Source organism: Hibiscus syriacus, unplaced genomic scaffold, assembly GCF_006381635.1.
Source record: "Hibiscus syriacus cultivar Baekdansim isolate YM2019G1 unplaced genomic scaffold, ASM638163v2 tig00002890_pilon, whole genome shotgun sequence".
Taxonomy (NCBI): Eukaryota; Viridiplantae; Streptophyta; class Magnoliopsida; order Malvales; family Malvaceae; genus Hibiscus; species Hibiscus syriacus.
In genome coordinates, this window is record NW_024061954.1 from 190,117 (window position 1) to 205,591 (window position 15,475).

The following is a 15,475-nucleotide window of genomic DNA, read 5'->3' on the forward strand; positions in this document are numbered from 1 at the left end:
GGACAATTTATAAAGTCATATATAAATCTCAATTGAGTTTTAGGTATAAAAAAAATATTGGCGTGTTAGAGATGACGTGAGAGAAACATAATTCTAATTTCAAAATAACATAAGGATGAAATAAAATAATCTAAGTTACCTTATTGTTTCTGAAATAACATTCAATAATCAAAATATAAATAATTTAGAAATTAAATTTAAATATAATGATTAAAATTAGAGTACAAGTGAAATTAAGTGATAAAAAATATAGTTTACCCTTGTAATTAATAGTCGAAAGTCATTATAAAAGTTATATTTTCACCAGCCATCCTATTTTCTTCTATGTATAAAAAATAAATATTTTTTAATATATTACTTTTCTTAAATAATACGTTAAATAGATGTTTATTATAAAGTTTAGATAATATAAAATAAAAGTCAACAAAATTTATTTAGTGACCTTAATGTAAAAGAAAGTGTTATTTTTCTTAGAGAAATCAAGTTTGATTAATTATGTTTGCATATGTTGTCAATAATTAAGAAAATTTATGAATATATATTATCTTATAATTATCTCGAATTCTGAATAATTTTATAAATCTTCATACAAATAGTTTATTTTAATATTAAAAGTTTAAATTATTAAAAAAAATGTATTACAAAGATAATATTGCATTCTAAGAATTCTTGGTTAGATAGAATTTTGTTCTCTTTCTAAGTTTTGGGTTTGAACAGTGCGTCTGCATATTGTGCTTTAATAATGACTAAAAAATTATAAACATATACTATCTTATAATAATATTGAGAGCAGGGATCATTTGTTTAATGACTGCATCTTTGTTGTTGGACTCTGGAGTAAAATTCTGCAGACTTGCAGAATTCACTATAGGGGGTTGTGCTGGAATGATACTTTGTCCTGGGCTGCTACCAACTTTAAGGGAAAATCCTTGCTAATCTGTATTTTGAAGCTAGCTTGGATTAGTCTTATGTATTTTGTCTGGGAAGAACGCAATCTCAGGCACTTTAGAGGGTGTTCTCGAGTGCTTGATGAGGTCTTTGATGCTATAAAACGGACAGTTAGTGTTAAGTTGCATGGTTGTAGCATCAACAAAGGTGATAGGGTTAATTCACAGCTTTGCCTCGACTGGTGCATTGACTAGCTTGTTGTTTGCTTCTGTTTCGTTGGTCTCTCGTCTGCAGGCACGTGAGATGCTCCTAAAGAGGTGGCTACTTACGGGTTGCTCTTTAATTTTGCTTGCAGTTAATTGTTGCTTTTCTTTCAGTGTTTCTTTGAGTTGTTTTACCTAGGCAATTGTGGGGAGTGTTGTTTATTTGCTGTTGGTGGGCTGTTTCCTACTGTTGTATATGTTATTTGCTCTTTCTTTTGGTAATAAAAATCAAATTATCCAAAAAATAATTTTGTATTATTAAAAAAATTCTATTGCACCAGTTCTTAAACAAAAGCATTGGGGGCAACAAATATAACCAAATCCCACCATGTTTCCTATGTACACATAGGCTAATCCCCAAACCTAAACAAAGAATTGGCTATTTTGTTCAACCACATTGCTACCATGGAGATTTCACTCTCAAGAACAAGATTTAACAAGCCCCAAATTGTATTCTTTCTCATCAAGCTCCCGATCGATAACAAAACCGCCCCGCCGATGCCGGTTTCTTGTTCTTGCTGCCTTTCAGCCATTTGATGATACCTAAATGTCAATTCTTTCACCTTCAAGTTACCTAAACCAATCTTGTGTCCTACTGATTCAATGATTTTGGGGTCCGTTAGGTTCCCGCTTGTATCCGTTACGTAAAAAATGTTCATTGCCCTGCCGTAGATATTTCTGCCCTCGTCACGTTTAGACCGTTTTCTCTAAAGGTTCGGGTCACATCTGTTAATAAACCTTTCCTATCAGATGTGCATAACTCCAGCCTGATGCCCTGAAATCACATGAACTAATGCATCAGAGTTTGGAATATTGGATGAACATTGAGAGTTGAGGAGAATTCGGAATCAAAATGTACCTGGGATGCTCTCCTTTCGATTGCAGCTTGTAAGCATTGGATTACTCGACGTCATTCCGGTTCAGAACTAATCGGGGTTCCATCTGTGTGCCTAATATAGAATTCCTGTTACAAAGATTAAGGCAAGTTTAAAGACAACAAAACTGAAATCATGTAACCAAAACATTAAAAGATAAATAATGAAACAACTTAGTACCAGATATGCTGTATCCCCTCCTGTGTTGATGGAGGCATGAAACACAACATATTCCATGTCTGTCAATGTGCAAACAACGTTGAACAGAAGCTTGGTTCGATCCTTCCATTGAACGTTCACGACCGAGTGACCCATTTCTGCCCAATTTTCCACAACGACAACAGACGAATCCGTCCTTCTTCACAAAACAGACTTCCGTTCGTAGTCACGATCTGCAAACATCATTTGATGTAACCTTCTCTCTCTATGAGTTACAGGCATAGCAACCGAAGTTTTTGCACTGAAGATATCATTGTCTCCTCTCAAAACACTCCTCAAACGCGCTTCTATTCTTTCGATCTGTTGCGAGTCCTCAATCGGAGACCCCGAATTACAATCTTTTATGTTGATCAAAGATGCGATCCGACCTTTGTGAGTCCATACTTTAGCATTCACCACATTACATTGCAGGTCAGCTAAAACCGCAAATACTTCCGATGAAAGACCAACTCTATCTGTTCTGGTCAATTCTAACGCTGTTAAGCCATTAAATCCATGGTTTCTATCAGTATAATCGGTCTCAATGGACTGTAACCCGATGATGATAACACAGAACAAAACATACATCAGTTTTGACAGTAAATTAAGGTAACATAAAGAACATTAATACTAAAAATCTTTAGTGTAAAAATAACTACCTGCTTAATGTAACTAATGATGCTCTCATTAGTTAATTTGTTTCCGTTTAAACTTGAGGATTATTGGAGTGTTGAATGTAAGCCTCAATTCAGCTGGATCTTTAGTAAACTGATCAAGATGCGTGAGGAGGTTAAGAGATTATTTACTACTTCTGTCAATTGGTTACATATTAAAGGAGGCTGGATTTGGGACAATATTCGGGAAAGGAGGGATAAGGTCAGCTGGCATAGGCTCATTTGGTTTTCTGCTCATGTTCAAAATTCTCTCTAGTTACGTGGATGGTTATTCTTTACAGACTGCCTACTAAGGACAGACTTGCTCGGTTTGGTATGGTGAATGACTATTTGTGGTTTATGCGGTGTTGGGATTGAATCAAGGAATCACCTCTTCTTGGAATGCTCTTATTCGAGGGAGGTCTGGGGTGCTGTTATGCACTCTTGTGGGCTGCAGCAGCAGGAGCCGAATTGCTGAGAGGACTCTCTTTGTTAGATGATTAGGAATTTGAAGGGTAAGTCTCTCTTAGTTCATGTTCTTAAATTAGCTTGGACTGGTTTTGTTTACTTCATATGGAAAGAACGTAATCAGACTTTTTAGAGGATTGATACGTTCGGTTAATACAATTGTAAATGCTATAAAGGAGGCTTGTAGGATTAAGTTGTATAGGTGTTGCATGAATAGACTGGATGATGTAAATAGACAGTTGTGCATAGATTGTGGGCTAATCTAGCTGGTTGTAATGTTTCTTGTAGCAGCTTTGCTGCTTTCTTTTGGATGAATACAAATTTGAATATCAAAAACAAAACTTTTGTCTCTAGAAACATGTTTTTTTATATATATAAAAAAAATCGTACCATCCATGAACCACTGTCCGTCTGATGAAATGTAAGCCTTGTTAATTGAAAGATTCAGATCTGTCAAAACACGGCATCTAACAGTGTTCCATGTCTTCTAGCACTATCAACCTGTGAAATCAACACGACAAGAACTTGAATGAATCGAGGGTGAAAAATCAAAGGAATTGAGCAATCATATTTGAGAAGTTCCATGGTAGCTAACCGTAACAAGAGTCGCTGTACTACAAACGGCATTGTCGATCACGACCCTGTAATAAGAAGACAACCTTCGAACACAAATTCCCAGAGAAGTCAAAAGGACAAAGACAACCTTAAACTCACTGCCTGACAACAAAAAAAGGGTCTTTTAATGAGGGAATGGGAGCTAGTACAAACCTGGGAGTAGTCATCCGTACGATAAGCTTTTGGTATTCATCAAAACAAGCTTGCCACTCCATTGTTTCTTCTTCTTAATTTGCTGTATCATTGATTGAAAATGAAGTATTTAAAACTCTTGGGCGTTGTGTTCCTCCAACTTTCTACTAACAACTCCCACCACAAGCTCTTCTTTGTTTTCTTCCCGCGTTTCCGCATTCATTATTCTTGTTTATAAACAAGGAAATGGAGCGAGTAATGGCTGCCCTCGATGACCTATTTTTCTTACAGTGACTAACAGAAACATTCCAATTCTACACGGTAATTGACTTTATTCAGACCACGTGTGTCTCGATTCCAGCTCGGAATGCCATAATGAAGACACCATTAGGTAATTGCTTCATGAATTCAGACGTAGCTGTGGAGGCATGCTTCATGAAATTAATTTAGTAATAATTATTTTTACAATAAAAAAGTCGATTCATTTCAATTGCTGGATTACACGTTTCAAACATTCTCCCACGATACTCCCCAACGACACATCTCGGGCCCACCGTCTGCAAATCAGGTGCAGGGCCGTCAGAAAACACCTTCTCCGGTTTATCTCCACCGGTTTCCGACGTGCAAGACTCTACTGGTAATTAAGTGAAGGAATTAACCCAAAAAACATTGAGAAGGGAAGCCATTCCCAGCTTCGCATTGGGTATGGAGGGAAACTGGTATGTTTCCACCAAACCGAGAACTATAAGACAACTAAGCGTGTCGGTCTCTGACTGGATTCCATCGTAGCTAACCTTTCAAAAAATTGTTTATTCCGCCCTTGCCGCTCATCACTCCGTCTGACATGTTTTCCTGATAAACTACTAAAATAGTTATTTTCGTTTTTAAATTATTGATTAGAAAATAACCTCAGTGACCAAAAATGTCTTATAATATACGATTTTAATCAATTTTTTTTGGATTTGTCAAAATGACTAACAAAATCGCAATGCGAAATAAAAATCGCAACGCGATCTCCAGAATCGCAAATCAGTTCCCAGAATCGCAATGCGATAGTACAAATTCGCATTGCGATTTTCCATAATCGCAACGGGAATATGAAAATCGCAACGCGAACATATAAATCGCAACGCGATTCTGACTATCGCAACGAATATCCGTAAAATCGCAACGCGTATCCGTAAATCGCAACGAGAATACGTAAATCGCAACGCGTATCTGTAAATCGCAACGAGAATACGTAAATCGCAATGCGTATCCGTAAATTGCATCGACAATACGTAAAATCGCAACGCGATTTTTAAAGCGCCATTATAATCGCTACGCGTATTTTATTTTCAAATTCCAAACACGAATATTAATTATCGGAACACTGAACCGTCCACAGTATATCCCGTAATCGCAACTCATAACCTAAAACCTAAAAAAAATCACAACTCAGTCCAATCTCCATCTCTCACTCTCTACGGCGAAATCCGTCCCATCTCCGAAGATTTCCGTCCCCATCTCCGGCGAAATTCCTTACAACCATTCACGGTCAGAAATCACTCACAATCATTCAGAAATGGAAAATCAACCTCCGATTGTTAGTTTTTTTAATTATTTTTATTTTGAAAATTTTACATTATTTTAGGTTTTTCATATTAAAATTGATGATAAGTTTACTGGTAATTTCAATAATAGATTACAATTTCACTTAGATTTCTTATTAAATTCATTCGATTGCTGCCAATACTGCTAAACTGTTTAGTCTTTAACCCTGTGAAGTTAGTATTTATCTTTGTTTTGTCTTTTGGTTGAAGTAATGCAATCCATTAAAGTTTCAATTTGCAGAAGAATAATAATTTCTAAACTTAAAATCGCAACATGAAAATGAAAATCGCAACACGAAAATGACTATCGCAACGAGAGAAATGAAAATCGCAACGAGATAGTCATTTCGCATTGCGATTCTCTCGTTGCGATTTTCATTTCGCATTGCGATAGTCATTTCCGCGTTGTGATTTTCACGTTGCAATTTTCATTTCACATTGCGATTCTCTCGTTGCGATAGTAATTTCCGCGTTGCGATAGACATTAAGATGATTACGAACGTCATTTCCGTGTTGCGATAGTCAAATGAATGCCTACTAAGTGATAACAACTGAACATATCATAACAATTTTCAAACTCAAGTTACTAATACATGCCTAACTGAAAATGTTAAAAGTTCACACATAAAATCCACATAATACAACGTTTGCATTTAAAAATCACCTAAGTTAACAGTCCCAAAAGGTGAAGCCGGTTGTGATTGGGATTTTAAAGATGATTACGATTTTGATTGCCTTTTGCTTGACACCATATGAGCTTTGAATTTTGATGAGGATCCATATTTTGGTAGATGAAAAGATGATTGCGATGGCACTGGTGATCCACATGTCAACCTTGTATGACCACTTTCCTTGCACCGACTACATATCGATCTCTTCTTCTCTTCACCCTTAGACGGTATACGATCATGACTTTTTGGTCGGCCATGTAGCCTTCTGTCCATGGCTGGTGGCAAAACTGTTTGCAAGTCATCTGGTATGTCCCACTCAAAAGGATGTGGAATAGGGTAGACAATCTCGCCATAAGTCTGTCGATATACTTCTGTAGTGTAGCAATCCATAGCGTATGCGCTTGAATCATCTTGGTTTAGATGAAGAGAAACTTTTATAATATGGCCACACGGATAACCAGATGTTTGCCATTTCATACAACTACACGTCTTTGCATTTATATCGACAAGCCCATTTAAGTTATTATCCAGTACTTCAAACAAAGTGTTTGAACATGGTTCAACTCTCCATGACGTTGACTTCACAACACACGTTTCGTTATCTTTTTTTTTCTGTCCATGGTGTAACACGATGTTCCAATGTTCCTGTAAATTTAAATAAATAATACTTAGTAAAATATATGATAAGTTACGAATTTAAAGAAATAATACATGCATGGTTTCTTTTCTTGTAGTACCATTGTTGAATAGAGGCTCGAAAAAACTCCATTAACATAGTAATGGGTAATTTCCGGGAATGACGACTTAGAGAGTTGATTGATTCTGCACTATTAGACGTCATGAAACCATATCTTGCTCCAAGTTGATGTACTCTTGACCATCTTTCAAATCCGACATCTTCTAGTGTTTGAGCACACTGAGGCAAAACACGTCTTAAACAATTTATATGCTTATTAAAATCCACTTCCCGATAAGCTTTTACAGCCTTCCAGTATGTCCATTTGTGATTTTTTATACCAACAGACCTTGATTTTAGATTTCTATACAAATGAACACCACAAAGTCCATGAAAAGCATCTGGGAAACACCTTCTAACAGCGTTGTCAATTGAGTTTGCCCTATCGGATATGATTGTCAGATTGCTAATAGGACCTATACAATCCCTAAGATGCCCCATAAATCATGTCCATGAATCAGAGGTTTCAGATTTGCCAACCCCGTAAGCTATTGGCAGTATCCCATTGTTAGCATCCATGGCTACTGCTAATAAGTTTACTCCAAGGTATCGACCTTTTAAATGTGCTCCGTCAACTATAATAACTGGGTGCATGCAATTAATAAACGAACGAATCTACAAAATCATATACACAAGAAATATAATCATTTAAATGTGAAATGCATGTAACTAACAAAAATGAGTCAACAAAATTATATTGATTTACTAACCGCAGCACCAATGGCGATAAACAGCAACTCAAAGCGTCCATCTCTATATATTTTGATATGAGTTACCGACCCAGGATTTTTCAGCTTTAAATTGTGACAATAAGTCGGCAGTTGGGCAAATGATGCTTCTGGCGACCCCTTCAACAATTCCAAGGCATAACATTTGGCTCTCCAAGCTTGAGAATATGAGATACTAATCTTGAACCGAGCATTCATGTCAGTCATAATTTCATGTCCCCGATATACCCTACCATTCAAAAACATTAACTCAGCCAGAAAACCACCCAACACCTTTTTGTTTGCCTGTCTATGGTGAGGAAAAACTTGGGTTCTTGAACATGTATGTTTATCAATAAAAGTCCTAACTTGAAACATTTCGCAATCTTTTATCCTCTTTGCAATCATACGCCGCATACAGTTTTTGTCAATCATACACCTTGTTTCGAAACGATCTTTGCTTGATTTGTTAACTTTTAGTTGATAGACATCTTCCACACATTTCGTATACAAAACTATCTTCAAGTCTTCATTTGTATCAAAACAATCATCTTTCTTGATACGAATAATTTTTGTGTAACAATCAACTGCTATCTTTACCAACTCTTCTTCCGGTATCTGAAGTAATTCTGGCATATTCCAGTTATACTCCCGTAGCATTTTCTTCGGGGACTTTTCTTTGGGGATTTCTTCTTCTTCTTTTTCTTCTTCAGTGTTATATGAATTACAGAATGGATGTTCAACATGTTCATTTATAGTCATAACTTCCTCCTCATTATCATCAACAACATCTTCCTCGGCAACGGCTGTTTCATCATCAAAATTCAGGTATTGACCAATATCAAAATCATTACATGCATGGTTTGTTTCTTCTTCTGAAAAATCATCAAAATCCGAGTATTGACCAAGATCAAAGTCCGGGTATTGACCAAGATCAAATTTCGAATACTGACTAGTACTCACAATTTTTTCTGTTGGCTCATCATCGTCTAACTGGTCAATACGAAAACCGGAATTTGGTGCTGAAAGTTGATTGAGATTTGGATTAGGGAAATGTTGTGGGTTTTGAGATTGTGTTTGGTATTGGAAATGTGGTGAAACAATATTTGCTTGGTGATGAAATTGTGGTGGAACCATTAAATTTTGAGTACCATAAACTGGGGTTGAAAAACTTAGTTGATTGCTACCCGCTACTGACCCAACTTCACTACTTCTAGGTTTAACAACATACAATGTGACATCATCACTTGAAACACTAATGTAAGCAATGAATCGTTCAACATCTTCATTATCGGTTAACAAATAAACTTTACAATTTCTCTGATAAGATAGCCTAAATCCACTTAGGGGCTCTAAATTCAATTTATTTGCAACACGTAATATTAGAGTTTCATAAGTTAACTTTTTTAATGACAGTTTTAGTTGAAGATTCATGGGTAAAGGCATATATTGTAAAATACCATGAACATTCTCCCATGACCCTCCAAAACACAAATTTATCCAAACATGATCAACATTAGATGATTTCATTATTGTAAATTAATTTACTAAACAAACGAGCTGCGAAACTAAAACTTGTTGCCGGATGGGGAAGGATGTCGTTGGATATAGGAACGGATGTCGCCGGAGAGAGTGATAGATGGAGATGAAATGAGTTGCGATTTAGGGATTTAGGTTATGAGTTGCTGCTGCTGCGTAGTTATATACTCAAAACATTTGTGTTGCGAAATTAAAACATGTTGCGAATTCAGAAATCGAGTTGCGAATTTGAAATTCAGTATTGCGATAGTCAGAATCTCGTTGCGATTTACAGATTCGCATTGCGATTTACGTATTCGCATTGCGATTTACGTATTCGAATTGCGATTTACTGATACGCATTGCGATTTACGTATTCTCGTTGCGATTTCCGCGTTGCGATTTACGTATTCTCGTTGCGATTTACGGATACGCGTTGCGATTTTACGGATACTTGTTGCGATAGTCAGAATCGCGTTGCGATTTATATTTTCGCGTTGCGATTTTCATATTCGCGTTGCGATTCTGGAGATCGCGTTGCGATTTTTATTTCGCATTGCGATTTTGTTGGTCATTTTGACAAATCCAAAAAAAGTTGGTTAAAATCATATATTATAAGACATTTTTTGTCACTGAGGTTATTTTCTCTTTAGGAAATTTACATGTTAATTATTTAATTTATCAATTTATAATTTTCAATCAAGACGTTAAATATTGATAATATAATACATCAATTTTAAGATACAGTATTTTACCAAAAAATTTAATATTTTCTTAAAATTTATGGATCAAATTAAAAATAAATCTCTTTTACAAATATTTCATATTATTAAACTAACAACATTTAATATCTCATACTTAAAATTTTATAAATCATTCACGTAAATCAATAGTATATGTGACCAAAATATTGTTTTTTTAAAAAAATTGAAAGTGACCATTTACCTTTTATGATGTTTAATAAAGAGGTGAACTGAATGACAATTATGTCGGATTTAAAGAATTAAAAACCCGCTACTATACTAATCAACTTTGATTTTTTTTATCAGAACAAATCTCACAAGGCAGAGGGCAAACCTTGCAGCAACTCAAGCTAGATTATGTCGCATCAAAATTTCAATAGATTTTAAGCTAAAATGAAGATCGAGAAGGAAATGTTCGAAGCCAATTGAACCGTAAACATTAATAATTCGTTGATTATGGAATCTACTTAAGCAGAGGACAAATGCCGTCCCAATCAACCCCGACCCCGATATAAGATCATTAAAACTGCCCATGATTTTCCACTGACCTCTAAAGCCAGCACACAAAACAGAAAAGGTAAATTCATTCAAGAACAACAGCTCGAGCACACCTGCATTTGTACCTTTCAGATCCGGTTCACCTTATCGGCTTTAACAACTGGATTTGCTTTGGCAATGGCATCACGTCCAGCACCCTTAAAATCAAAGGAGCACTCATGTTTTTCCGGGTAACGGTGCTCACCACAGAAGGTACTCTCGCACCTGCACTTGAATCCAGTCAATCCAACCTTCTTTCTGCAGATAAAGCACCTGTTTGCCAGCTTCAGCTCAGCAGGTTCATCAGCAGCGATAGCAACAGCCGCTTGTTGCTCAACGGCTGTAGATGAGGACACATGAGATGGCTCCTCGACATGCTTAAATGCCTCCGCAACCACTTCTTCCAGCTTCATTTCGACACCAAGAGATTTCTCCATGACAGCTTTCGCCTTGGCAGCTTGCTCCTCCCCAGCCCGGAGGTTACAATAACACTTGGAGCAGAGGTTCATATTTGACGCTGTGCCAAAAAACCCACAGCCGTTGACACAAAGCTTTGGCTCGGACGGAGAAAAGCTGGTTCCTTCATTCTGTTCAGATCCCATGGTTTCTTTTTCGTTGTCCTTCTGTGCAAATGTACTTTGGACTCTACAATCAAAGATGTGATAGACAGGATAAGGGTCTACTTCTTGATTTTCACAGAGAATTAGAAAGAATCGAACTTAAATTACTCCAGCGAGATTAGGCCGGCCAACGATACAGATACATACAGACATATATTGATTGTTTTCCTGACAGCTTGATTAGCTCAAGGCTCGAGCTCAAGAATTAGCCGAACATATATTTTTTACTTTTTTGTTTAAAACCTAATTTAATGCAAAGGAACTTAATTTCATCTTTCAAACGCCCAATTACACGAAAACCCCAACAACAATATGAGATTTCCTGAAGAATATTCTAAATAAAATCCAATCGATCTCCTAAATTAACACATAGAAAAGCCAATTTAATATAAGCAGTCCACCGGAATTAATCGAACAGCCACCGGTAATTACGAGTCAAAGAGTATAAAAAAGGGGAAAACCTAAAATTTCTTCAATCGACGAACACGAAACCTAGAAAAGGAAAACTCCCTAAATAAAACCCGTACAACATACCGTGTTGATTGCGATAACCGGAGATTATTCGTATTCTTTTTTAGGTCGGTGTCAAACGATGAGAAAGAGAAACCAGGAATTTCGCAGACGATGATAAGCTCTCTATTATTTGAGAGATAAATATGATCGAATTAAAGAAAAAAATCAGAGAAGGGTTATTGAGAAATTATTTATATAGGAAAAGTAGTAAAATTGTTTTTTTTTTCTTTGGGTGGAAGCCAGGAAAGCAAAACGAAACTCGAAAACCTAAAATGTGAAAACCAACCCAACCGGAGTCCTTAATATGAATAGATTAATAAACCAACAAAATTAAAGTGTTTATTTAATTAAATTTTAAAATAAAATTTAACATTAATTTGATTAAAAATTAATTTTATACTAATAATAATAGATTAAAAAACAAATTAAGGGACTCCGGTTGGATTTTTGGTGTAAAGAGTTGGAGTTGGATTCTAATTTGATTCAACTTCTTTTTATTAAGATTTGAATTTGAATTAAAATTAAATTATTTGACTTTCATATTCAATTTGAAGCTTAATTATTTGTACTTGTGTCCTAGCTCTTGAGCTAATCAACTACTCTAATCTAGTATTTATTTAACTAAATTATTAAATTATACTTGGTAGGTTTAAGATAACAACATGTTGAAAATAATTTAAAATTATTTTTATTAAAAATATAAAAAAGTTATACAGATTATTATCTAGTATGTTGATAATGAAAAATATTTCATAAACGAAATATTACTTTTATCATAAATTTTTATTTGAAATTTAATGTTTAAGCATTAAGAATTTTAGAATTTAAGATTTAAAGTTTAAAATTTACAACTTAGGAGTTTGCAAAATACAATTCCATGGGAGAATTCATCGACTACATAGATAAAAGTTAACACAGACGGAATAAGGGATCAAAGTGATAGGTACGCGGCATGCGGTGGAGCGATTAGAGACAGTAACAGAAATTGGGTTCTCGGCTTCGCTAGAAGTGTAGGAATCTGCTCGGTGCAGGAGGCCGAGCTTTGGGGGTATGAAGGTTTGTTGCATGCATCATGTCTAGGAGCAAGGAAGGTGATCCTCGAGATCAACAGTGTTGATGCATACCGGAGACTGACTAAGAATTTAAAGGACACCTTCTGCTCTCCAACATATCCGAGAGCTGTTGGGTAGACCCTGGGCGATACCATTATCATAGATACGACGAGAAATGAACAAACTTACAGACAGCATAGTGAAGATGATTCAGACGGAAGACTTTGTGGGAAGGACATTTTCGACACCCCCGGAAGCTATTCGCAAAATTCTACAGGAGGAAGGGTTAGAGATATGCCCTTGATTGAGGGCAGTTAAGTTTTTAGTTTTAAGCACTTTATTTGTCCAAAAAAAAAATTGAACTAAAAAAATTTAAAATATATTTTTTTAAAAAAATATAAATATATATATATATATATATATATATATATATATATATATATATATTTGATAAATTTGAGGTTCAAAGATTTTTTGATTAAAGTTCATACACAAGTTAAAGTTCATTGATTAATGGGATAATTTACCCTAAATAAAACACGATAAACAATTTCAGAAATTCGAGTTTGACTTCAGAAAATTTAGCTCCATTATCGTGTGAAGAAGGCATGTCTTCACAGTTTTTGAATCCTTCTCCGATCAAATGGTTGGTGAGTTTGCTAACTATATATTAAGGGAACATGTAAAGTCGATAAACACAACCATTTTTCATAATTTATTTGATCGAAGTTCTCATAGGGAGGAAAAAGATTTTAAAAACCATGTCTCTTTGATTGCATTCAGGGAGCTTCGGGTTTGTTTTCACGACAGTAACAGCACTGGAAATCATCGGCAAACCTTGTTTAGCTGCGTACCGGCCGAGCCCTTGGGAAGACCGGCTCATGCGACCTTTTACGGTGACGAGCCTCCGAACTTCTAGGTACACATGCCTTATTCATACGCAAATTTTGCCTAAAATGTTATGATACGAACACAGCTGCACTGAGCACAACATTGTTCAACAATAGGTTTGATTGCGGGACATTTTACCAGATAAAGTGTGTTCAGTCCAAGTGGTGCTACCCCACGGTTAAATTCACTACTGTGACGGCAACCAGCCTGCGTCCTCCGAATTGGTCCGAGGATTCCAACGACGGTGGCCGGTGCAACCCTCCTTGGGTCCACTTCGACATGTCAAAGCCCGCTTTCATGAAAATCGCTCAGTGGAAGGCCGGCATTGTCCCCATCATGTAACGCAGGTACGTTTTTGAAATAGCAACTAGCAGAGTGGCGTTACAATCGTTATTTTATGATCTCAGTTCTTTCATTTACCGATTGATCGCGATATTTGTTGCAGGGTACCGTGTGTGACACGAGGGGGGGATTCAATTTAAGTTCCAAGAAAACGGGTAGTGGTTGTTGGTGTATGTGATGAACGTAGGAGGAGGTGGTGACATTGCGAAAATGTGGGTTAAAGGAAGCAAAACAGGGTGGTTTAGCATAAGCCGTAACTGGGGAGCTTCGTATCAATCATTTGCAACTCTTAGAGGCCAATCTCTTTCTTTCAAGATCACTTCATACACAACCAAGGAGACCATCATATGTTGGAATGTTGCACCTGCAAATTGGAATCTTGGTCTGACTTACACCACAAATGTGAAATTCGGTTAATCCTCAACAACAATCCGGTTATTGATCCGACTCGATCTATACCCACTTTATTTCATATTAACTTTTCCTACACTCTTTTTACGAGAGCCGTCATTTTGTCTATGCGTACAATAATCAAACTCTTGTAACGATGATCATTTTGTTTTGATATGATAAAAACACCATATGCTCCAACAAAGCTCAAAAGATAAAAAGAAGGGAGAATGAAAGCAAACTTCAGCCCCTTTAACAATAAGGGATTTTACATTAATCCTTAGCCTATAATTCGAAGCAAAACAATGAGGTTTATAGCTATAACATGTTACTTATCACTATGTATTAATAACATACAGATCAAGATTGGATTACGCTTAAGGAGCTTCTCGTCACTGCGTCGAGTAGATCTTTCCTGCTTAAACGTGAAGAGAAAGCAAACAAGATCCAGTAGAAGAAGCTAAGAATGACCCTATTGCAAGGAAGATGAAAAAAATGAAGAACAAACTTTATGAATATAAGCCCTCAAAGAACCGCCTAGGATCTGGATTCAATCTCTCATTTAGTATAAGCAATCGCTCTGTATGCACATGATATATGCTACAAGAAGGGGGTTTAAATTGTAGGATTTCGCCTTACCAGGGGTTTATGGTATGAGAAATCTACAATCTATTCTTTCCAAAATGAAGCAGCTAGCGAGCATTATGTTCCTGATGACAACCAACCTGCAAATTGTAGGTGAAGACATTTTTGCTTGTCTATCTCCAGTTTTCGAGTATCGTATACCTTAATTTCCTCAACTCATCGGTATTTCATTCAGCTTGGTCGACCTACAGTCGACACCAAAGTATTTGGAAACACGGCACAATTACAAGGTAAATAACTATTGGACCAAACTTTACCTGATCCTTTAAATCACGCTTAAGCCTCAGAATGTCGTTCAACGTTACAACTTCTCTCAACATCCGTTTTTGTTTCAATCTTTTTCCACTGTTCAAAGGCCGAGTGCTTTCAAACACTAGATCGACAACATAATATTTAAAGCGACAACATAAATACAACTCAAACGAT

General features: G+C 36.2%; 1 protein-coding gene and 2 pseudogenes across 2 annotated transcripts; 1 reads left to right on the top strand and 2 right to left on the bottom strand.

Moving 5' to 3' along the window:
- Window positions 1-1,501: 1,501 nt before the first annotated feature.
- On the bottom strand, window positions 1,502-3,136 carry LOC120162407 (annotated as a pseudogene).
- A 7,335-nt stretch (window positions 3,137-10,471) lies between these two features.
- On the bottom strand, window positions 10,472-11,856 carry LOC120162649 (zinc finger A20 and AN1 domain-containing stress-associated protein 7-like). Of its 2 annotated transcripts, XM_039172766.1 has the most exons (3): window positions 11,828-11,842; window positions 11,751-11,774; window positions 10,472-11,241 (listed from the first exon to the last, which is right to left on the bottom strand). In XM_039172766.1, the coding sequence occupies exon 3, from the start codon at window positions 11,196-11,198 to the stop codon at window positions 10,686-10,688; it is 513 nt and encodes a 170-aa protein (XP_039028697.1). In that variant the 5' UTR covers window positions 11,199-11,241; window positions 11,751-11,774; window positions 11,828-11,842; the 3' UTR covers window positions 10,472-10,685. The 2 variants fall into 2 exon arrangements, with proteins under 2 accessions (XP_039028697.1, XP_039028693.1); XM_039172762.1 differs by having other exon boundaries at window positions 11,751-11,856.
- A 1,568-nt stretch (window positions 11,857-13,424) lies between these two features.
- LOC120162417 lies at window positions 13,425-14,474 on the top strand (annotated as a pseudogene).
- The last annotated feature ends 1,001 nt before the right edge of the window (window positions 14,475-15,475 follow it).

What these genes read in the sequence shown, in the direction of transcription:
- LOC120162649 (XM_039172762.1), bottom strand. Translation starts at nt 11,198, where the DNA reads ATGGGATCTGAACAGAATGAAGGAACCAGCTTTTCTCCGTCCGAGCCA.